The sequence below is a fragment of the Calliopsis andreniformis genome, chromosome 5 (assembly GCF_051401765.1).
Source record: "Calliopsis andreniformis isolate RMS-2024a chromosome 5, iyCalAndr_principal, whole genome shotgun sequence".
Classification (NCBI taxonomy): Eukaryota; Metazoa; Arthropoda; class Insecta; order Hymenoptera; family Andrenidae; genus Calliopsis; species Calliopsis andreniformis.
Genome location: NC_135066.1, coordinates 18,235,544 through 18,260,059, shown reverse-complemented (window position 1 = coordinate 18,260,059; position 24,516 = coordinate 18,235,544). Strand labels below are relative to the sequence as shown.

General features: G+C 42.0%; 1 protein-coding gene across 1 annotated transcript; it reads right to left on the bottom strand.

The window, feature by feature from the left end:
- Nucleotides 1-976: 976 nt before the first annotated feature.
- LOC143179407 (thyroglobulin) lies at nucleotides 977-24,417 on the bottom strand. Its single transcript, XM_076378623.1, has 9 exons — nucleotides 24,330-24,417; nucleotides 10,535-10,670; nucleotides 5,801-6,231; nucleotides 4,634-5,180; nucleotides 4,021-4,264; nucleotides 3,666-3,934; nucleotides 1,786-3,570; nucleotides 1,246-1,703; nucleotides 977-1,144 (listed from the first exon to the last, which is right to left on the bottom strand). Exons 2-9 carry the CDS (start codon nucleotides 10,629-10,631, stop codon nucleotides 980-982), a joined length of 3,996 nt encoding a protein of 1,331 aa, XP_076234738.1. The 5' UTR covers nucleotides 10,632-10,670; nucleotides 24,330-24,417; the 3' UTR covers nucleotides 977-979.
- Nucleotides 24,418-24,516: the final 99 nt, after the last annotated feature.

Below are 24,516 nucleotides of genomic sequence, written 5' to 3'. Positions count from 1 at the left end.
TGGACATGTTGTATCAGGATGAATGAGGTAGAATTAGGTTGCTACAGGTTCTTTTATAGAAATTGCATCTATCTGAGCGGTTAGTTGCAGAGGGTACAGTTAGGAAAGCCTGGAGATTGAAGAGCTTGCGGAACAAGTGGCTACGGTACGGTCATGTGCAGCCATCTGATTGGCGGGCGTCTGACTGGAAAAGCGCGCTTCTACTTGCGGTGTTGGTATCCAGCAAAGGCTGATTCGGATTGTGTAGGAAGTATACCGGTTTTGTTTGAAGATAACTGTTTTAGAAAGAGGATGGATTCTGTTCCTTTTTATCAGGTTTTATTGCCGATGTTCGAGTAACGTCCCACGCGTAGGAAGTTGGAAACCAGGATTAAGGGGAACAGGTCCCTCATTGGTCGAGCAAGGATTCGAATCGACCGCGGCGGAAGGACAACCGCGATATCGTGTCGAAAATAACGGTTCTCGACGAGTAAAGGAATGTCTGGTATTTATTGAGCTATATAAATAAACGAACATAGTATCAATCTAATATTTACACCTACGATACACATTAACGCAACAACATCCTCGCGTCGATCCTCAGGGGCCAGGACGTTTCTGCGTTGGCGGCAATCGACGTAGAAACAGAGAAACCCGCGAGAATTATCAGATCTCGTACCACCTGAGAACTACTTTTTCGGCGACCGACCGAATTAGTTTTCTTTTTCCCCTCCCCGTAAAGTATCGCAAGTATGTACGTCCTGTATCATAAACTCGATGGGAACGCGAATTCTGTTCCCTGTATCGCGATTCACGACGAAGGAAGTACCGCTTGCAATCCATTCGGTCGACCGTCGATTCTATCAATCGCGATGAATCTCGTGTTTAAGAATAAATATATTATCGAAATGAGAGGAGTGGATTATGTAGACGTGACTTCGATCATGACTAAATATCGGAATAAGAACGATCTACGGGTGTCGATCGGTTTCGTTCGTTCTTAGGTTCCGACCACGACTGCCGACGTAGACGTGCTCTCCTGCACTTCGGTGATGTCCTTCTTCTTCTCTTCCTGATCTACACCTGATATCACATACACTGGTTGCTGGTATGCAAGGAAATGTTGATCTGCTGCCAGCGACTTTGTTGGGTCCTTTATTTTTATCTAAAAGAAAGGATAAAGTAGTTCGAGATTTGTGGCTTTTACAACATAGTTTCATATTGCATAAAAAAAACACTATAAATGAAAAAAATTGAGTAGTATACCTTTTTGCGATACAGCATCAACAGAATCAACAGGCTGCTGATGATGAAAGCGCTTCCAGCGGCCAGGACCAGAGTGGCCGTCTGGTAAACGGGCGTTTCTACTTCTGTTAGGATTTCTCGCTGCTCCAAAGCGACGATTCTACTTTGCATGGCCATTGGAGTAGCTCTATGCGTAAACCGAGACGTGGTCGCGTCTGCGAAGGACCCCAGCATCGACAGTTTCTGTATTCTTGTCAATTCTTCTAAGTGAAACGCTATATCGACCTTATTTGGACCTATTATATCGAAACTTAATATGGCCGAATCTTGGTTAATTTCTACTCGTACGTTATTCTTCAGTCTAGCGCCTAGGTCGTGGAGGAGATCCTCCGCTTTTCTAACGAAAGTATTCTCATCATCGGCGAGGAATCGACCCGGGAAGCGTAGAGTGACTTCCACTGCCTCCACAGGGGTTGGTACTAAAAATATTTAGTAGAATATAGTCGTTTGGTTGAAAAATGGTGATTAAAAATACACAGCAGCCAGTTTCGCGCGACTTACAGCATATGTTCGTTCCTTTGAGGAAAGGCTCCGAGCCAATCAGCTGATTTCCCGCTTCATCGACGCACCAGCAAGTGTCCCCGGCGCACTGGGTGGGCTCGAATCTACCCTGGCGGTCGCAGATAGCCGGAACGTGGCCTTTGTCCTTCATCGCCTGACACCTAGTACCCAATACCTTCCCGATTTGCTTTTCAGTGTCGGTTTCCAAGTTTATCAAAGCGTTCTCCATGAACGCTTGAATTTCACGGTCGATTTCTTGTATGGCCGGCCCCCTGCCTCCCCGCCTGGCCTGCCTGAAGTTACACTTCGGCTCCGGTCCCCTAGTAAGCGAACCCTTCACTGGCTGACCCTTTCTGTTCACGCACCAACAAACGCCAACGTGCTCCAGACACTGCACAGGCTCCCACATGCCTGTCTCTGGATCGCATCTGGGCAGGAACGTTGGCTGCTTCAACCTCTGCGAGGTCTTTAAGTTCTTCTCTCTGAGCCTCTCGCACTGGGAGAGCACTGGACAAACGGTGTCGCAAACCAGGCGACTCGTGAAATCGTTGTGACCTAACGTGCACTCGGTCTTCCTTCTGCACTCGTTGCGTTCTGGGTCGAAGTACCACCGCTCTGTTTCGTTGAAGCCCATCACTGGGTTGCATGGGACCTTCCTGGGAGGCTCGAAGCACACCTCGCGAGGTTTAGGACAGCACACAGCGTACTCGTCTAAGGGAGACAGTTCACATTTATGTGTCGATGGGCAGTGATGACCATGTGGACCGCAAGTCGCGGGAGATCCGTCTTGATCCAACAGTGGCGAACCATTTGGACATGGATTATCTTTCTTAGGTAAGCACACTGGCACAGGAGGACACGGTGGCACGCTACAGGCCACTTCAACCATTCTACAAGCTTCATTTTCCCCTCGACAAGTGACACTCTTGCAAGGATCCCGACAGGAACAGGTCGGACAGCCGCTGTCGGGGTCCAGTTCGAATCCTTCCGGACAATCGAGCTTGCAATCGATGTCTGGGCACCTCAGAGGCATGCTACACTTGGGAACCACACCTTCTAGGACTCTGGTACCCGCAGCCTCTCTACCTTCCTCGTCAACGCACCAACACATTCCATTGTGACATTGAACAGGCTCGAACGCTCCACTGGCATCGCACCTGGGAATATAGGTCCTCCTAGCTGGCTCCCCAGACTCTCTCGCCGCGTGTTCCGCCACAGCTCGAGCATGCTGACAAGCTGTAGCCATGACTGGCGCCACACACTGTGTCCCACAACCTGTGGAGCAGCACTTCTCCGACGTTGAGCACTCTTGATCATTGCTGCATTGTAGTTCGCAGCTGGAGGAGCTTGGTACTAAATACGGACACTGTCCTGGTTTCATGGCTAGACAAGCTGGCACGGCTGGACAGTATTGTCCCGAGCCGCAATTCACGTCGACCATTGTACAGGTTTCATGGAGACCGCAAGATACGTCTTTACAGGGGTCGTGACAGCGACATTGCTCGCAGCCTGTCGCGTCCACTCCGTAGCCATAGGGGCAGACCAGGTCGCAGGATAAAGAGCCGCATAATTTCAAGAGGTCCTTCATCTCGTCGCAGTCAGTGCTGCGATTTACCCCGGTCTTTAATATGACTCCGCGATCGTTGACACAGGAACAGGTGCCATTATGGCACTGCAGAGGCTTGTAGCTGCCGTCTGCCTCGCACTGGGGTGGTGGAATAGCCAGAGACATGTCCTCCCTTGTACCTTCCATGCGGTCATTGAACTCCTGCAGATACTCGCACACTGCAATGGAATAATTGAGTTTCGAGTTTTCGCTCTCATTTAAACTTAAATTGGTTTTACGATTTCAGTTTCGTCGAGTTCGAGGGGTATCTTACTAGTTTGTGGTCGGGTCGAGTTCGCTGATGTCATGCAGCAGACTGACTGACCAGCCTCCGGGACGACAGTGCATTCGTAACGCTGTGGACAAGTGCTGTTCTCGGAGCAGGTCATTGCGTTGCGATCGTCGTCGATCAGGGGAGTTCCATAAGTGCAGGGGCTTTTGTAGGTTTTCTTGGGCCTGCATTCTGGTTTTGTTGGACAAAGGAAATCTGGACAGCCGTCCTCTTTGGTTAACACGCATTCCTCCCTTTCTGGACAGGGAAAACTAGAAAAATATAGATTCAAAGGTAGGAGAATATGTTATGTTAAGTTTAATTTTGATAATTGTGATTGGAATTGGGACTGGCTTACCCTTCGCAAGGGTCGTCGCATTCGCAAGTGGGACACCCAGAGGCGTCGGTTTTGAACCCATATTGGCAAACTTGCGCGCACTGTTGGGAGACACAGGAGGCCGGAAGGGATCTTCCCTTCGTTATCAACTTGCAATCGATTTTTTCTGCAGGTCCCATGGAGCCAGAGATTTTCCTGCCGTTGTTATCTACGCACCAGCATACTAAACCGTTTCTGGAGCACTGCCTGGTTTCGTAGCCTCCATCTAAAATATGAAATATCACTGCTAAATAACTATACGAATATTATTATAAGCAATTTTCTATTTTTTATAGAATTGATTTATTTTCCCACAAATATCTGCTAATGTGAAATGCCTTACTATACTTATTACTTAGTAAGTAAATAATATTCTAAAAAGAAGTAAATAACATTATCAAGGTTCCCTAACATTTCAATCTCCATATTACAACGACTGACCTCACCACATGAAGTACCTATACAGATATTCCTGGCAACCACTCACCCAACCACCTTTCCACATCAAACACCTGCCAACTCCATTCCACGCGAAACCTTCCCACTCTCCATCCATAAAATTACTAAGTAAGTAGTTCCTCGTCTTGCAACCTACCTTCCGTGCACTGCGGAACATATCCTCGTCCCTGTCTCTCAGATATGCTAAGCATCTCCGCTAGAACTCTATCTCTATGACAAGCGCTGAGACCCTGAGGAACCGAGCAGACTCCCCCGCCGCACCGCTCGCTCTTGCAGCACTTCTGCGGTCCTGGACACTCCAAATCATGCTGGCAGGAGTTGCCACAGATCGCTGGTTCCTCCAATGGACAGGTTCCTGGCCTCTTCAGGTTTATACTAGATGGGCAACAGACACCATATTCTTGCTTCGGTTCCACTAGGCAGCTGTACATCGGCGGACAGGTCGGTTTGCCAGGCGAGTCGCCGCAGAGAAATGGCCGTGGCGAGTCTGTGATTTGCAGCGGTTCGCCTGCTGGGCAGATCGTCGAAAGGGACTTTGTTTTACGACAGCTGGGAATCGGCGGACACGGTGGACGCGCGCACGTCACGTCAATCAACTCGCACGTTCGCTTGGTCCCTGGACAGGTGATGTCGCGGCAGGGATCACGACACTCGCATTTGGGACAGCCTGATCTCGGTTCAATCTGTTAATGAGAATTATTAATTGTGTTGGTGCGTTGAAGAACAGGAGATATCCAAAATTATATAGTTATTTTCAAATGATTTTGAATGTATATTTGGAACCCAGGATCAAAGAATTTTAAGTCACAGAGGAAAACAGTGGATTTAATGGTCCAGTCGGTCCAAATATGTAAAACGCATAGAACTAATTGTCGATTAATACATTATGTAACATCGATTCAATTACAAAAAGATTTAGCCTTCTCTATAGTAGATATTTACTGACCATATTCAACTTTTGCAGAAATTGTTAGCTATTCAATATGTCTCTCTATATATTAGATGAGGTAATCCCATAAGTCCCTTTCAGTAGTTTGCACATTCAGTTTAGGAAAAAACAAAAAGGACTTGTAAGACAACCTAACAGAACACATCTATCTCAACTATCCTTCACTTTACCATAAAAATCGAACAAGTTATTTGCCTGCCAAGTCATCGTGACTCTATACATCGTCGCAGCGAAAGGTTTAAAGCGACGTAAGCCTATCCAACACTCAAGTCGAAAGGGTTCCCCTACTCAAAGTTTCATCTCAAACTTCTCCTACCATAACAAGAGTAAACATACCCCAGGTATCAACATTACCTCAAAACCCCAAGGACACAGCATCCGACAAGTGTGCGCTGGGCACTCTCGAGGATGATCACAGTCGATGACGTCCTTGGAAGCTCCCCTGGTTCCAGGAACCTCGATACCGATTTCGTCCACGCACCAGCAGCTGTTTTCCCGTGGATCGCACTGTATCCTCTCGAACTCGCCCGTTTCGTTGTTGCATTTCGGTATAAATTGCGAGGGTCCGCGCGGACCAAGCGCGCGCGACCTTCTCACGGCTGCCTGTGCCATCTGCTCGCATCCTGTCAGTTCTCCGGCGACGCAGCGGAAACCGCAAGCTGTCTTGCAGCAGCGTTCATCAGACGTCTGACACTGGAAGTCATTTTGACAAGCTGGTGCTCTGTCTGGGCATATGTTCTGCTCGTCGAAGGATGGGCATCGACCTGGCGCCTTCAACGATGGCACTGTAATGAAATAAAGTGTTGTCAGTTATAATGCAGTGGACTCTGTACTAGATTCCTGAAATACAGGAACACACTTTGGTCACCATTTAGCCGAGAAATTTAAAATTATTTGCAGAAATGTAGGTATATTTCCATTTTCCTAAAATTTTTGAAATCTTTATCTTGGAAATTCAATGAATTTTAAAACCCCAATATTAGTCGTCCTGAAGTTTGCCTTACATTACCAGGCAAAACCTTAATCTTTTGAGTCTCTATTTATCCTCCAATATAACTTGGAGATTAAATCAAAACACTGTGCAAAGTCGAGTTCAGTGGTCCAGCGCCTGGGATTCATAAAGGTATAAAAAATTAAAGCAAATCATTAATCCTCAACTAAGACTCAGTAAATATTAATGAACTCTGTCAGAGTTCGACTCATATATTTTACTCGAGGAATGGACGTTGACCCAGCACCTTCAAGTATGGCACTCCAGAATCTAGAATAGACGTGGGAATGGACCCTTTGCGGTCCGAGTTACAGTCGCCATTTCGTTCCAGGAATTCAGGAAGCTGGGTCGTATAGTCGATTCGAATCAGCGTCTTGATGGAAGACCGCAGCCTTTATAGCTTTGATCTGGACGAGTCCGTGTGTTCCAGTCGAGTAGGAGACGACACAGATCCGCCTCGGTCCGCTTTCGTTCTCGAGCTGCGACCATGATGATAATAATAAAAATAGCGACGAGGTAACGGTTCCTCGCATCCTACTGCCACACTTACTACACGGGCTCGCCTAAGCGTGCTACGAGCGCGCTTCCAGCGATTGACTCACAGACAACTCGCCTGGCCTCTCGTCGAGGCTGTTCGCTGTAGGCGGAAGAGGTACGCGAAAGAAGAGAAGAAAAGGAACGAGACGGCAGCTGGTCGATTAACAGCAAGTGCCTACGGTCACGCGACCATTTGTCTCGTTTACCAGACATACAATGAGGATTCCATGGCTATTCCCTTTCTTGGAGGTCATGAGGAACTAGATTAGGTCTTCAATGAATGACTTGGGGGTGATTAAAGATTTGATCCAATATTGGTGGATGAACTGGGAAAGAGGTTCTAAGGTGAAAGGTTCTTTGACCTCTTGACACTTTGAGGGCTTAAAAATGGACTTTGAATAGAAGCTTTAAATATGTAAGTTAATATTGAATTTCACTTATTGCGGACGGATTTCGTGTGTAGAATTATGTTATCTTTTCTGTCTAACTTTGTTATCTTATGTGTCTGGAAACAGTGTTTCCAGATAGAGTCCACAGAAATCGTGAAGCGTTAAGTAGATAACAGTCACGTTAAAATACGTACAGGTCAAGCGTGATTGCGAATTTTTACGTGAGTCGAAACGGTTTCATGATACTCGTAAATATGACGAACAAGGGTAATAAACCAGTGTCAACTGACATATGAAAAATGAGAAAGCAAGAGAATTGTATCGATTTGATTCTCCTATTTCGGGATACAAAAGAAAAGGCAGGAACACATGCTATCAGCTTAGTTGATTTATATCAAATTTAAATATTGTTCAAACATCGCTTTTTTTATTTTACAGGATTTTTAGATGCCCAGTAATACCTGAGTCTGTATAAAAAGCAACAAATTGGAATTTTAAAATAAATCTATCGCAGAAAATTCTTTCATTTCACTTGTACAAATTTACATTCTAAATTTTTAATTTAGAAATCATCCAATTATGATTCTACTTTCGCGTAGAAATTTTTTATAAATTAAAAATAAGTCAGCAAGTAGCTTGAATATAAAAAAATTCGATCGTGCGCATCGTGGCGAAAGTGTATACGTGTACTCACACACAGACCTATCGAGCGTATGAAGTACAGATACACCTGACGCGCATGTCAATCGACTTTTTAGTTTGACTTTCATAGACCGACGTTCTCACACCGTCAAAGATTTCATAAAAGTACAGTGAAACCTCGAGTACATCCGATTACCCGAATTTCCGGTTCGTTGACCAACGTTCTCCTTCCACACTCCATTCTCGCTCTATTACAGCTATTTCGTGTTAATGCATACTGCAACGCGCGAGTTTCCCTGTTACAACAGCTATCTGAGTTCCGTGATTTACGATAAAAACTTGAAAAACAATCTAACACGATTGATTTATTGACTATATTTTATCTGCTACGATAGCTCCGCTAATTTTCAATGCTCTTTGATTACATTTAACTATAAATATATTCTCTGAGATAATGAAGAAGTAATAAAGTTGAAATTGATCAACAAAGCTACACAGTCGGGCAAGTATTCTATTCAGTAATTATAAACCATCGCTCATTTATTTCTGACTGTGATTAAATAACGCAGGTAATAAATCTAGACTCTACGTATAGCAAATCAAGTAGTATAAATAGAGTTTCATTTTTCCATTCGCTTTCACTCTCAAAAATCGTTTACCATTGAAAAATAGAATCCTACTTTTATAGCCTAGCAAATTAAATCATTCCAACAATTGCGCCTCGACCCACGATAGAGACTGCATCGTGGTGAGTAAAGACGAAGGGAAGCTCGACGAAGTGTCAAAGACCTAGAAACGAGGAAAGAAGCCAAACGGGAGAAATGAGAGAGGCACAAAAAAATGAGACAAAAAGAAGAGCCATGCAGTCCAGAGTCAAGGGACACTGGAGAGAAGTATTTTAACGACGCGAAAGAAATCTAATTTATTATTGCCTATGGCGTGCAAATCGTTCAGAGGCCCGATATTATGTGGGAGGGAAGGAGGTCCCATATATGTATGTAACATATCGAGAATCGATTAATGGACTGAAGCTCTTGTCCACGATCCAGCAATTTAACCTGGTAATTAACGTCTCGTTCAGTACATCATTTATCCTCCACCAGGGGCGCACAGCCTGGGCTCGTATAATCCATTGGCAAATAATTAACTCATTGATCGGAGAGATGCTCTCTGCCATCTCTCAGATATCGATGTAGCGGTGTCCCTCTTGCCACGCACCTGGATCGACCAGCTCCAAGAGATTTAACGGCGCCGCGGCGACGCGCTCGAATATTGATGAAACAGTCGGAAATTGATGGCCGTTGAGATTTGTTAATTCTGCACGATGTTTCATCGAGAGATTTGAATTTTAATGACCGGTCGGATGGTTCGCGGCGCACCTCTTCGCTGGTATTTGTGGGAATATTTTCGTCCCATTTTTGAATGTTAATGTGATCGGGGAATATGAAAATTGGACAGTGCTTTTTTGAGCTTCCGAGAATATCGAACTTCTTTTTGTCACGACACGTTCCTCCACCGTTCTATTAAACCGCAGACACTTTTAATCAATCTCTTTTTGCTTCTTTTATGATCCTCCTCTTGCGTAGGTGGTCACTAATAAATAATAAAAGTTACCTCCTTTACCAGTGCTCCATTTTACAAAATAATTAAGACTCTTTACTACTATTCTTATTTTTATATTCAACTCACGAACCCCAAAAAGTAAACGAAAAAGAAAACAAGAAACTAATATTATACTTCTTCCTTCCAAATCAACATCCCCCTTTTCTTTTTCTTTCTAACGTCACAAGTAAAAGACACAATCAAACCCACGCTCGCAACTTTCCCTCGGAGCATACTCACAAATATTGACACTGCTCGCCAAATAATTCATAAATGGCTTTCAAAATCCGCTCACGCGGAGTACCAGGCGCGCTCCGGTCGCGTTCTCTCTATTAGCGGCGACCTTTCCCTCTTTCCACCATGGATTCTTAAAAAACTTCTGGTCGTTTGACGTTAACTCGACTTTTAGCTGAGAGGTAAACAGCAGGTAGTAAATTCCTCGAAAAATTTATCGGGCAAAGGGACTCCCTTTGAGGCGCTACTAGCGCGGGATTAAGCCAACGAAGGGGTCGGGGGATTGGCTTTTTCGCCTGGTGGTTTTCGCAACATCAAGGACGAAGATATTTTCGAAAATCCGATCACGTTCGCTACGTCGCATTATATGCAGATGCACGCCCGTTTCGAGAGCCTTGCTTTCCTTTTTTTTCCATCCCCTCCCTCTCCTCCTCCACCTTCGTCTTCTATCGCGCTGTCTCTTCCTCTGTACACGTCCCAGACCGTTCCCGCTTCGGTGGTCGAACGTGAACACGGGGAGAGCTCTATTGTTTGCTAATGGCTGAGCTCTTTCAATAATTCGGGACCAATCATTACGGGTCGTCGGGTTCGGTACAGAGGATTAGGGCGAGGGGGTGGCGAGACCGCAGGGAAAACGCTGAAAAAAATAAAACAACCGGACGGAAGAGAGTCGAAAAAAAGCAGCGAGCGTACCTGCTGTGACCGATGACAGGGAAGATAGCAGCAGGCAGGTCGACGACACCCACACAACGGCGCAGGCTAGCCCACCGTTGCAGAAATCACGGCGCATCCTCAGCGCATCAAGTGATTTTTTTATCGGCCGCTATATCTGGAATTAGAGAGAGCAGCGGAGTTAGAGAATGGCTATGGACGGTTAAATAAAATATTGGCTTTTCCATAGCCTGGGTTTAATGTAGGTACAACGGATATGGAAATGTTTAATTCTGGGTTTTTACATATTTGTCAGGGGAGGATTATTGAGCTTAGGGATTTACAAACATTGTGAAAAATAATATGGAGAAGATTGTTGATTTTCACATTTTTAAATGGTGGATTATGCAAATACGCTTTCAAATTTTCAAATATTCAAATATTCAAACATTCAAACATTCAAACATTCAAATGCTCAAATTTTCATAATGTTCAATTTTCTCAATACCACTCCATAAATCTAGGATCAATCCATAAAAGATCTGTAAAACAATTCCTTCTTTCAAATGCCCTAACTTAGGCCCCTCAGTGCCCTAAATAATACCAAAATTCCAAAGCAAACTAATAACCAAATTGACTGAAAATTTACGAAGTGGCGACCCGAACAGCGATCCATTTGCCCTCCCTAATTACCTCGATCTCGAAAATCATGGACTTTCATCGCTCTCACGAGTGGGCATGAAAATGCATCGAGTATTTTGTCCAGCATGCGCCATAATGCAAGGCCTGTGCAGCGAGCCAGAGCAAAGTAGAGGTCTTTTGTGTACGTTATTTCGGCGGCTCGTACAGCGTGGAGGCTGTTCGACGGTGAAATTACCGACGGCTACATCCTTTGGGAAGCCTTTGAATTTAGGGTGGTACCCTACCACCGTATGAATAATGCATCGCGAAAGACTGTAACGTTCGGCCGTTCGAGCGTCTACTAGTAATTACATCGATAATCGCGTTAAGATTGCGCTCGTTGCCGTTACATCGCCATTATTCCAAAATATCTAATCCCCACGTGGCTGAGGTAATTGATACGTGTCGCTCCTAAGTTAAGTGTCTGGAGGAATCAACGTAATTCGACGCGGTTGAACTACTTGCGTCCTTTAAGACGTACAATCTTCTTCAATTCCCCTTAATTATTTTTAAGGTTTCGAAGAGTTACCGTGGAGGAAAGTTCAACGAAAATGATTAATAGTTTCTCCATCGTGGCGGTCTTTTCATATTTGCTGAACGAAACGGATGAAATTTTATAAATTCAGGGAACATTTCCAGGAAGAAACGATGAGCCGCCTGCTTTTCGTTTTTCGACGACTTCCGGTTTTAAGAAGAAACTTTTTCCATTACGGATCTATAATCTCGGCTTTATTGACGCAGAAAGCGGGCTGCAGCTTCGAGAAACTTTAATAGCTAGGTCTGTACGGAAAGAAACAGAAATGTATTACATACGTCGGGACCTGATTCGTCACGTACTCTGACTTCTTCTTTGAAACGTTTGAAATTACTTCATGTTCTGGTAGTTCTTTTCAACCTTAGGGCGATATACTTGGCACCTGATTGGTAGAAGGAGATTAATTCGATGTCAATTATTCAAGACTGACTGGAATCTTAGCTGTGAAATAAAGAAAACACTCTGGTCTTCTTTTGTCCGCGAAATTTAAATTTTATTAAAACGTGTACCTTATATTCTATGCTCTCGAAGTTCTCAAAATTCAAATTCAGTTCAGTGAACCTTAAATCTCTTACACTAGGTTTCCTCGAATTTATCTTACTCGTACATTACCATACGAAATCTTAATCTTCCAAGTGTCTATTGATTCCAGTATAACTTCGATATTAAAGCAAAACACTGTACAGAGAAGCAGACAAGTAATTCACCGCAGCCTGGACTCCATGAAACCATAAAAATGAAAAGTACATCATTAATTCTCGCCTAAAGCCCAGTAAAAATTGACTGCCAGCGTAATTCAAATCCTGGATTCAATTTCGCCGCGAGAAACATCGGCGACGTCACGGAGGTACTTATGAAGAGGAATTTCACCAACAGGAGGCCCAGAAGGAAAACGAGTCTCTTTGCGTTTAATCGTTCTCTTGCTTTCTTTTTCTTAACCAAAACGGTGCTCGACGGTGGTCACAATGAAAATATCCGCGAGCTAGGTAGCAAACTATGGATGGACTGGGAGGAGGAGGAACGTCTTCGGCGAAGTTGTAACGAGGAACAAAGGGAAAGAAAAGAAATGGAACGAGAGCGTCCCCGACAATTCGTAGATCCCGACTTCGCTTCATGAATAACGGAGAGGAACGCATTAGAATATTCCCCGCGGCATAACGAATAAGGAGACATAACTCCCATTGTTATTCTTCCCTTTTTAAAGAGGAGGATCCTAAGTTGCCGCACGTCCCGCCGACTCGAGGATACTTTTACCGAGAGTGCCACTCGCCCATGCAATTAAAAGATTATTTTCCTCGACTCTCCTCAGAACGAGATAACCGAGCAATAAATTCATGGCTTCGACTCCTTCGATCGCGAAATTAAGCGTTGATCGGAGGATGCGCAGCGTGTGCGTGGCAATTAGTCTAATTGCCACCCTCCATACGTTTAAATTCCTTTCAGTAGGGTGGAATCTCATTGTCAAAGGGAACGCATGTGGGGTACATGGGATTGAGTTTAGAAAATATGGCGGAGAAACGCTTAATGGCATTTATCTTCGGTAAGTGGCATAAAACTGGAGCTCTAGAGATATGACTTCTCATAAAATAGGAGCAGAACTGAACACTAAACTACCGAAGTCAACATACACGTATCTGTTTTTAACTGTGTTTTAAAATTATATATATATATATATATATATATATTTTTTTTAGTTTTCTTCAGTACTAACTGAGTCTAAAATGTGTATAAGGAATAATCATAATAGTCATTTTTTTCAGTTTTAGATTTGTGGCTGAAGATTCGCCACGAGCTTATGTCGTATATGTGTAATTTTTGCCCAAATATCGCAAAGTAGTAGAGTTGTATAGAAGTGAAGCTAATTTGAATTGAATTGCGGAGACACCAGCGAGCTTCTAACGAGAATACCGCTAATTCGAGTAGGTACTCCACGTAGCCAGATCTTCACACACTATTTCAATTTCACCGCTATCTCCCAATGTCGAGGCTCTTCAGGGACATCCAGAGGCTGGTCCACCTCGCAAGAGGATCGCCCACTCTCTCAAGGCTAATATCCAAGATGTAGGTCACTTCGTCATCGGTGTTCCTTCCGGGTCGTGGCGACCCTGCTCTCTCGAGTTTAACTTTCTATTGTCATACTCGCACGAATCCAGCATATGACGGTGCCGTCTGCGTCATCGGCGGAACACTTTCGTGGAATGGTACCTTTAAACGAGTTCCAGAGGAGGACCCTCGCTCGATCATCTCCGGGTCATTGGCCGTCGGGAATCTTGAATGAGAAACGAAGACGAATAGCTGGGGGACCCGAAGAGCAGTCGGGCCACTTAAAAAAAAGGAGCTTCGTGCTCTTTTACATCCTTGTCGAAGGCGATAAGTAGCTCAGTGGTACGAATGTGGGATTAATGAAAATAGAAAGTGGCGAGCGTTTGTGTAGTCCGTGATGCGCCTCGTGGGACCAGCCATTGATTTGAAAGCATATTCTAATGGATCGAGAATGGGGCCATCTCTTTTGGGCGAAGAGCGTGAATTCTTTCTCAGAGGACTACAATGTAGACATTGTTCCCTTTTATTCGTACTTCCATCTAGTTTTTGTTAAAGCATCTTTGTGTTTTTACCAATATTAAATTCGAGATTTAATGGAGAGAAATTTCACTAAGATTTTCTATTGATGTAATTGAGTTATCACGTTTCCATAGATTCAATTTCCACATTCCATAGACTCAACTTTTTCCTGTGAATTATTTTACACAGAATATAGTTAATAACGTAAGGCCAGCATTTTTCTGGATTTTCTTAACCACTTCCTCCACATTTTTTCTTCATTTCTCATATACATAAGTATTCATACATCTTTCCTTAAACCACTCTGTATTTCACTAAAGAAAGTGTTTTGAAATTTATAACCAGCGACCTCAATGAATAAAGTTTCCCGCATCTGCATTGAAACTGATTTCTAAACCCCTCTCTACCGACCATATTTTCTTTCATTTTCACATTTCGCGGATCCGATATCCCTTTTTCCAGGTCACCCGGTACAATGTTACAGAAAATCTCGACTCCCCCCGAGTATAAGATCGTCTTCTACCTGCTCCAAGATTGACCCTGGAGTCTATATTAACCGCCCATTTTTCCCCTATTCTCATGACTATTTTATATCCCTGTTTCTGGGTCACCCGTTGTACAGGCAAAGAACGCGTTCTCAAATTTACTACCGGTAGCGCATATTCCACTGTAGCCTCCATATTATGGATCGCCGTTTCACGTCGTCACTTTACAACTTCCTACATTGTTCCCCTCGACTTTCTTTCACTAGAAAGCGACTTGGTTCGCCGATCAGATCGGCAGTGATCTGCGCGTCGAAAAAGTCTCCCTTCGTCAGTTGACGCACAGGAAGTCGTACAAAAATTGCCACAACTTTTCTTAAGAAGCCAGAAAGCTATAACTACCCTCTTAAAAGGTGCTTACAGTGCTTCGAAGCGGTTTTATGGTCGCGAAAAATTATATTTCACACTAAACGTGAAATTAAGCTAAAGATTAGAAAAAGTATGAAGTATAGAGTCTACAGATAATTTTAAGTATTCGTATGATAGGTGATAGGTAACGCTGGTGCATAGAATTTTGCTTTTTTCGCGGCGAGACAATCGTTTCAGTGCACTGTGCAGCACTTGCCCGGCACTCTGTTCCATCCAGACAATGACGACCATTACCACTCATACCGGAAGCTGTGGCCCGTGCAATATGCACGACCACGATATCGTGCGCCATTAAGAAAGATACCACCGTGCGCTTAAAACACGCCAGCCACCGTTTCAACCCCTTCTGAACATGACAACTTTCTACTCTGGTTTCGGGCAGCTGCTGAAAACGCTCCACCGCCGTGAAACTCTAGCTGCGCTGCATTCCGTGAATCTCGGAGCATAACCAGAAAATGATGTATAAAAAGGATTTTAAGTATTGGGTCGTATTACGTGAAATTATCATTTTAACAGATTAAAAGGAAAACTGTATATCTGAATAAAAATTTTGTTCGTATGTAATGAAAACATAGGGTATTGGCATTAATGAGTTTTTTCTTAATGGAATTGTTAAATTATATATTTTATTTTTGTAGAAAATTTTATTTTTGGGATATGAAAGATTTTATTTCCTAAAAAAGAATTTGAAATATCTGACATATCTGAAATACTTGAAATTTCAAAATTTTTGAATTTTTATTTTACTATCGTAGATCATTAAGGTACTAGAATTTTTCTCGCCAAAAAATGTTATTGAAACTCTGTTTGGTTTCGTATTGCAGCGAATGAAAAGCCCATTCTGTTGCGAGTGGAAAATCTGCCCTGGATGTTCGCTAATTTCTACGGCAGTTTCGTGGTCACGCGAGACTCTCGCGGTCCATTTACTGTGCAACTTTTAAGGGGAGGAACACAATGTTGATGGATCCCTGTAAAAGTCCTACTACAGAGCATGTACTAATGGACGCTTCTGTAGTACCTCTAAATGCGCGGGAATCAGCCATTAGTCTCAACCTACGTCAAAAACTTACGAATGGTATCGCTGGTTTCGAAAGAAGTTTCGAGCTTCTTCAAAATCCACTTTCTCGCTTTCTCTGGGCAAATATTTTCAAGAGAGACTCGTTTCGATGAGAAACTTCTTCGAAAGTGGACCTAAGTAAATTGTATATTGGATTTTCTGTACGATGATGATTATACCGTGGATATTTCTGCGCACAGAATTACAGCTTTCGCGTAATATGTGAAAAATATTCAAAATATCCGACGTAAAGTACTCTCACATTATGATAGAAGAAAAGGAAACAAATCTCTGGAATATGGTCCACTCAAGTTTTTATGGAACTGTTCTTTCAAATAACTTGGTACTCCTTTGATCCTACTTTTGAAGAGGCAAACTAAAACTGAGAAATCAGTTTCAAGTTTCCCACATTCTCTAAGTTCCTATTTGATTTCGAGACTTTAAGTATCGAGGCAACACTGTATTTAGATTCCATTTTCGTGGCTGCATTTATAAAAATATGAATCTATATAAACATCTTCAATCTAATCATAATACCATAATGTATATTCTATACAAAGCATTCACGATGTTATTCCAGCTGTCCTCTAAGAGGTTTGTAGCAATACCCGATAGCCAAAAGCAGTGGTAGACGTTTTATGGCTTCTTGGGGACGCCGCGATGAATTAATAATGCGAATCCAGTCGTTATCGCACGCTATTAACGTTAATTGCAACATGGTTCAGCATTGTTGCAACGAGGATGACGTTAGTAGGTCAAGATGTAGGATAGCAGTGAAATAATTGCAGTACTTTTTGGTTTAAAAATGTCAAGATGATCTTAGCGTGACCTACCCAAGAAGAAATTAATGTTGCTACTTAAGGGAAGATTAATTAGATCGTATATCTTCCTTGGAACTAAACAGTTCGTACTTGGAAAGAAAAATTCCATATCTCGCTTAATTTTAGGAAGGCCAGTCTCTAATGCTCTTCATTTTATATCTAATGTAGACTGCCTGAAAAATGCAAGACATTTTTCCTCGGAAAAGTAACGGAGATTTTACATAGGTACATTTAATAACATTAGTTTTTGCTTCTCCTATATACTTCACGAAATATTTTAGAAAAGCTGGAGTTTTAAACTGTAGGTACCTAAAAAGTAGACAGTAATATGCAGACCTAAAGCTTTTTTAATATTTTGTTATATGTAATTGGATTTATGAAATATTTCACGTTTTCTTTTTAGTAACTTGTAATCTTTTACATCAAATATCGGCTTGGACATTTGCACGAGGAACCCACAGTGTTCTCCGACCTCCGACTCTTTCCCAACGTATTGAAACAAGTATCGCGAAACATTTTTCCGAAGCACGAATCGTTCTTGGGGGTCTGACTCTCGAGGGAAAATCTGCCGACGTTCCGGAATTGGAACGTCCCCAGAGCAGAAAGAAGACGAAAAATGCGATTTTTGTCCGAAAATAGAGAAATATCTGTACGCTCGTTTATCCGTATTCATTCGAGACGGTTCCGCGCGCGGGATGAACCCTTTGACCCTTTCCCTTTTCGGTTCATTTCCTACACCCATGGGACAGTAATTCCTTTACAAATTCTTTTACATGAGCCTCGAGTACCTTTAAGCGTTATTCAATCCTTAAACTATTTCAATTTTTTGGCCAAAGGATATAAAGTATATAAGGAATTTTCTAATATTTGGAATTTGAATAACACTTCAAGTTAATTGAAAACTGCATACTGATTCGTGATTCATCACTGGTTTAGACACTTCAGTGAATAGAGATCAATACTAGATAACCATCACTCGTTTGATCACTGGAGAGTTAAACAGGAAAATAACGGTAATTTTCCCCACCCATGAACAAGGTGCATTAACTATTCTGAATTAAATTATCCATTCTATGCTATATAATTTCCTTTAGATGAGTACCTATGTGTGTTTTGTGAATTGAAGTAACAGGAAATGATTAGAATTTTCACGAGTTACAGTTATACATGACGTTCCAACCACTTATTTTTGGGAGATAGTTCCGATAATACAATTACAAATTTATAAGCTTTTTAATTATGAAATGTTCGTATTCTCAAATATTCAAATATTCAAATTTTTAAATTTTCAAACTTTCAAATATTCAAATATTCCAATTTTTAAATTTTCAAACTTTCAAATATTCAAATATTCAAATATTCAAATTTCCATCGCTTTTCCTAAATATCCTTTATCTTAAATCCACGAAGTTAAAGTTTAATTAACTTTAACATAAAATTGAAATTTCTTATACGAATTAAAAATGATACCATTCACGCCTCCACAGATCGATACGAATTTTCCATAGCAGTAGTGACTTCTTCGCAGTATCCTTACCGCGTCAATATCAATTCGTATGTCTGTTTTCTTTTTCTCAATTCGCCGCGAATCGCCGCGGATCCGCTGCCGCTGCGGAAAATCGCGTTGGTCTGTGGAATCGTTTACACTTAGCTGATTGAACTTCCTCTTTGGAGTCTCACCTGCGTTCGAAATACAGAAAAATTCTACTTCGCCATCTAAGCATCCCCCAACTCCCCGAAGTCGCCCGCACTACTCCCCCAAAATTAATCAACACGAAGCACCTTAACTCCGTTCGAGAGGTCCTTAGGGCTCGAACGCAGCGGACTGAGAATTGAGAATCGGTGCCACGAAGAAACCGCCGCGGGTGATTATGTTCCGATCTGATTAACGCGCCGATACCGCGGCGTTTCCCACGACCAACCGTCGATGGATTACACGCGGAAACGTTCTACGTGGCTATCTGCTGTTCTAGATCATTTCTAAGGCGGCACGTTCGGTAGAAAGTTGGATACACCGCGTGGAAAATGCGCGTTTTCCACGCGCTAATAATGACACCCGCTCCTCTGTCCCATCCTCATATTGTGCCTGTATTCCCATCAAAAGAGCATCCTCCGACTGTCATCTAGCGCGCGAGTCGTCGAACAAAGAGAAGAGAAAAAACGAGCGGAATAATAACGACAGGGATGCTCAAACAAGGCTGTTCGACTATGAGCTGCATGACGCAACGCTCGTGGCACTGCGCGAAGCTTTCTATTCGACGGCCTCGCGCTATTGTGCATCCACTGACGGAAAACGGGACGAGAACGGGAGGAAAAGCTGCGACGCGAATTCGCGACCCGCCGTCTTTTCGCAAAACCTTCGACAATGGTCCATACGGGCGAGTGGGGTACAAAGAGGACGTGGAAAGGGATTTTAAATAGATAACTGGAAATTCTCGAGCCACCCTTTCTGATGATTTTCTATTAATTTAAGTACAGTGAAGGCGTACTTCTTATTGATAAAATTTTGGAACCTCTAAAGGGATTCTAAGTAACTGAGTAAGAATAATCAACCTATCCTTTTTGCTAATTGTCTACTAATTTGAATATAATGGGATCATAATTTCTATTCGTGGGACTTTGGAACCTAAAATAGGATTCTAAGTAGCTGAGGATGCTCGACTCACCTCTTTTGATGATTTTCTATTAATTTGAATATAATAGGGTCATACTTTCTAACGTTGAGACTTTAGAAACTGCAAAGGGATTCTAAATAACTGAGTGAAAATAACCCACCCGACTCTTCTGATGATTTTCTATTAATTTGAGTATAGTAGAGTCATACTTTCTATTGATGAGACTTTGGAACCTGCAAAGGAGTTATAAACAACTGAGGTTGGTGAAGTTATCCGTCTTGATGATTTTGTATTAATTTGAGTGTAGTGGATTTATTCTCCCCCAGATGGAATTTCTGAAGTATGTAGGTAAATACTGTGCATAAGGGATGTGGAAAATGTAGGAATCCTAAAAGTGGATGAGAAGTATAGTATTTAGGGTAGGTTGGCGGAAGTAGTACTTCCATGGGCTACAGAAAATTTATTTTATTCGCAGGAATCGACTGCACGCGAAATATATCACGATACACAGGTTGATCTGCAGTATTTACTTATCTGGGAATTCTCCGATTCTAGATTTTGAGCCCTGGAATTTCTTCCTACAAGAGGGTTTTCCAGGGGACGAAATTGGGAGATGCTAAATCGGAAATATATCAAAATAGAGACGTGGTAAAAGAAGAGAATATTTAATAGGAATTAAAATAGTTATAACGAGATTCTGTGCAATCTAATTTAAATATCTCTTCACAAATTCTGTATAATCCTAAAATAAACCAACTATTATCACAATCTCGAACGTATCAAAATCGTATAACTCATAAGTTAAATCCAGAATCACTGTAAATACTCCTCAAAAACCTACACCATCAAATTAAAGATCTTAAAACCGACTAAAACTCACTTTTAGCCCTCTGAAATTCGAAATCATTCGAAAATCAAATTTCCCAGAAACTCTCCGGATTACTCCTTTTTTTGAGGTACCATCGCTGATGCAATTAAGCTGAGCGCACGAGAATATTGACTTTTCCCCGAGAGGAATCTAATCTCTAAGGAAAAGCTTCCGGAGGACGCATATCCGCGTCTTTAATGATCAGGGGCTGGGTACACAAAGGCGGATAAACGGTTTCTTTGAGGAGAGTCGCGGCTACGTAGCGCCCAGTCCGCTTTCCTCGTGAAACGCTATTGGAAATTCTTTGTGGCACTCCGTAGAAGGAAACGGGCGAGCTGGGTGTATGTCTACCAACCGTTCGATTCATCGAATATACATCCGTGCCTCGCGCAAAGAACGTCCCCCTGACACGCGTTGAATATTTCGTGCCAAGCACGCTTTTGTGGGAAACACCGCGGGGCTGCGTTAAATATCAATTACGTAGAATGTAACTCGACGAATGGAAAAGGTTCGTCGGTTACGCGAAACTTTATGCAAAGGGAGGCTTTACGTCACTGACGTTCGCGTGCAAACGGACTGCCAGGCTTTTAAATGCTTTTCACTGGCGAAAGCTGCGGGGCCATGGAGTGGAAGCTCGCTCCGCGGTTAATGAAAATTGTCCAGTGTAAATAAACAGCGACATTGTTCGCGAAGGTATGGCGAGAAATTGAATGAAAGCTTGTTGCTTTGTGAGAACTGTTCCTGCTACTGATGAATGTCAATTGTACGATTCAGACTGCGCTATTTGTGCGCAAGTGAGGCTTGGTGAATGCGAGTTTGATTAAAACAAACTTCATTGATTAAATAATAAAGCTTTCGGGGAGCGTTTCCCTTTTGTAGTATATTGGAGTTTTTTGGTACACTGAGATATTTAATATTGAAAAAGTTTCGGTGTACTGTATAGGAGGCCTGGAATGCCAAGCATCTGTTTTATTATTTCAGATGAAATATTATTAGAAGAAAATGAATAGAATATAAGAAATTAGTAGAGAAAGAAGTTCAGTCACATAATGTTTAATGGATGAGTAGTATTTGTTAGAGGATTATTGTCTATCCTATGAAGATTACCATCTACTGCGCATCAGCACGTAATCGTTTCGCTCAGAACGCGCTTTCTGTACATATTAGCACATTCACTGGTAAAATCGGCCTTGGTCAATTAAACACTTTGCATGCTAAAATGCCAGCAGTGATTTCAGTCGATTTACATTTTTCTGTACTCCTTTTCCATCGAGTTTGTTATGTACGCTCTAATTGCAGACAGAAAGCACATTTATCGGTCTCATTAATAAACAAAGTGGTTTTACCCCTTGAAGACTGTGAAAATTCGTTTCAATAACACTATCAATGCACTGCAGAAATATTATTTCTAGTTTTTTAATAAAATGTGAAGGATATATATATATATATAAAATATGTCACTATTGTGTTATTTGCATTCCACAAAACAGAAATATGGAATAAAGGAGGAAATTCACTAACAAAATAATATGGTTATTTTGAGAATAAGTCCATGTCATAGCATTAGCTTCAACGAAATAGTGTTGTCAACCTTTAAGGGGAGCTCCACCCTAAAAGGTAGCTACCCTCCACACACAGAAGAAATCCTATCCATCTACACCTCTGAACAAAATATTAAGAATCAGGACACGTAACATTTTTAGCAAAGTTTCAGTTTGCAATATAAATTATCAATTACCCTAGCTATATGGATCAAAAAATACTTTTATTATTTAACTTCATGAAATTGTTATGTACCTAATTATAGGATGTGCCTTAGTCGTATTTTATTCTATCTCCAGATAGTTTCTAGAACTTTTATAAACTTCTAGGAAGACATATTATATAAATATCTGAAACAATACAAAAATAAGTAGCCAGCATATCGAGAGACACAAAAGGTGATAAAAGTAGAAATTAAACATACAAATCAAAATATATAGATACTAGTTACTGTTCTTGATGATATTACTATCTTATTAATCGAATATGTCCTATAATGTACAAGAAAAGGAAATTCTTAACATTCAATAAAGCACATTAACAGTTTCGTAATATCTTCTAAAGACATATGTTTTATAATCAAGCAAACGTCCTCATACTTTTTAGCGAAGGTATACGTAATAAAAATCATCCGACTGTGAACATACCAACGTATCTCGTTGAAATGAATAAAACTGGCTTCCATCGGCCAGCATCGACCGTGACCAAACGATGGCTCGCGGAACGCGATCTTAATAAAAGATACACGTAACGGAGGCGCGAGAGGAGAATGCGAGGAAAGCGCGAATGATTAATACTCTGGACACATCACAGTTGAAGATGCTAGGGACGCGTCGTTGCAAATTCTTCTGGCTCCTTCTGTCCGACGCGTGATGCCCACCAGGGACACAGGAAAAACGCTCGCGTAGAAATTGCATTCCCGTTGCTGGTTTAGAAAGTGCACGCACAACTGGGCACGTACCACGCTCGCAGATTTCACGGGAATTAATTGACTCGGGAAATTCGCGTCGCACATCGCGCGTCAAGGATTTACGCCACGCGTACGTTCAATTTCACGCCGATGCCAGAAAGAATTCGTCACGGACCAGTGACCTGCTGCCACGTGATTTTCACTGAATCGTTGTAATCGAAAAAAGAATATGTAAAAGAACGCCGCGAGGCAAGCTGGTTACACGCAGTTTTCACATTTTTGCTTTATAAGGAGTACTCTGGAAAGGATTCCAGAGTTCTGTGTTATGGTCTCGTTACTTGGGTCTTAGGAGGGTATTACAGTGAGATTGGAATACGTTCTTGGGGATGTTGAGGGTTCATCCGTATTTTTTAGCAAGCCTTGCTTTTGTCTCAAAAGAGGAAGAAATGAGAAATCATGAGATGCATTTTTAATCCAAATGAGAAATGATTACGTGAGTGCTTTGTTGACTTTAAAATGAGTAGAAGAAACCCTCAGAGACTTTCTATGAAGATAGTGGGTAAAAAATGCATGTACGAGGGTAATTTATTTTCTCCTAGTATTGCAGAGTTTTTTATTGTTCTGTTATAAGAAGTTATCCACTCGCTTCCTGATAACAGCTCGCTTTAATTGCCGTGGGTAATGTACAGAATGTTTCCCAGTATTATGGACACAAAAGTTTCACGAATTAATGGCGTTCGTGAAACAGAACAAATGTTTGTGAACCATTTTATTATTCCAATTCAACTATCCAAAAATCTGTTGAGAAACTGTTTCTTCTATGAAAATATTTGCTCGTCTCTCACCGACGAAATATTCAATCACAGCACGCTTGCAAATTCGCGGAACTTCATCATGAAAAGCACTTCTGCTCCAAGAATAATATAAATTTAATGAACTTCGTAAACAGTCCGCTCCCGGGACGCGAATTCGCACAGTTCTCGCGATACCTTTTGATCAACCGTAAAAGCAGGTTCAACGAACGCATGAAATTCTGAACACATATCACGCTACAATCTATTTCACTGCTTCAAAGAAAAAAAATAGAAAAACTCCCTTGATCGACTATGAAAAACTAAACACCCCCTTCAATTCAAAAGACAGAAGCACAATGTCACTATCACAGAACTATCTCAAATCTTGCCCGAAAAAAGTTCCCTGAAAACTCGCGTGGACGTCGAAAACCGGAAGTCTCTCTCGGGGCGCAGGAAACATTTCAAATTCGGCCGAAAAACGATGAAAAATAGAAACGTAGGTGTAGATTAGAATTAAAAGACGATAAAAATTACCACTCACCTCGATTTCAATTATCCACACGCGAGGAGACGCGCAGCAATTAAAATCCTCCAGGTGTTGCTGGTCGTTCGGTTGCACAATACTTTTTACACTGTCCTGTCGAAATATCGAGTTAAACGTATAAATACGCTGTAGAGTTTGTACACTGAGCGCGGGTGTCCGTGTAGAGTAGAAAAAGGGGTGGAGA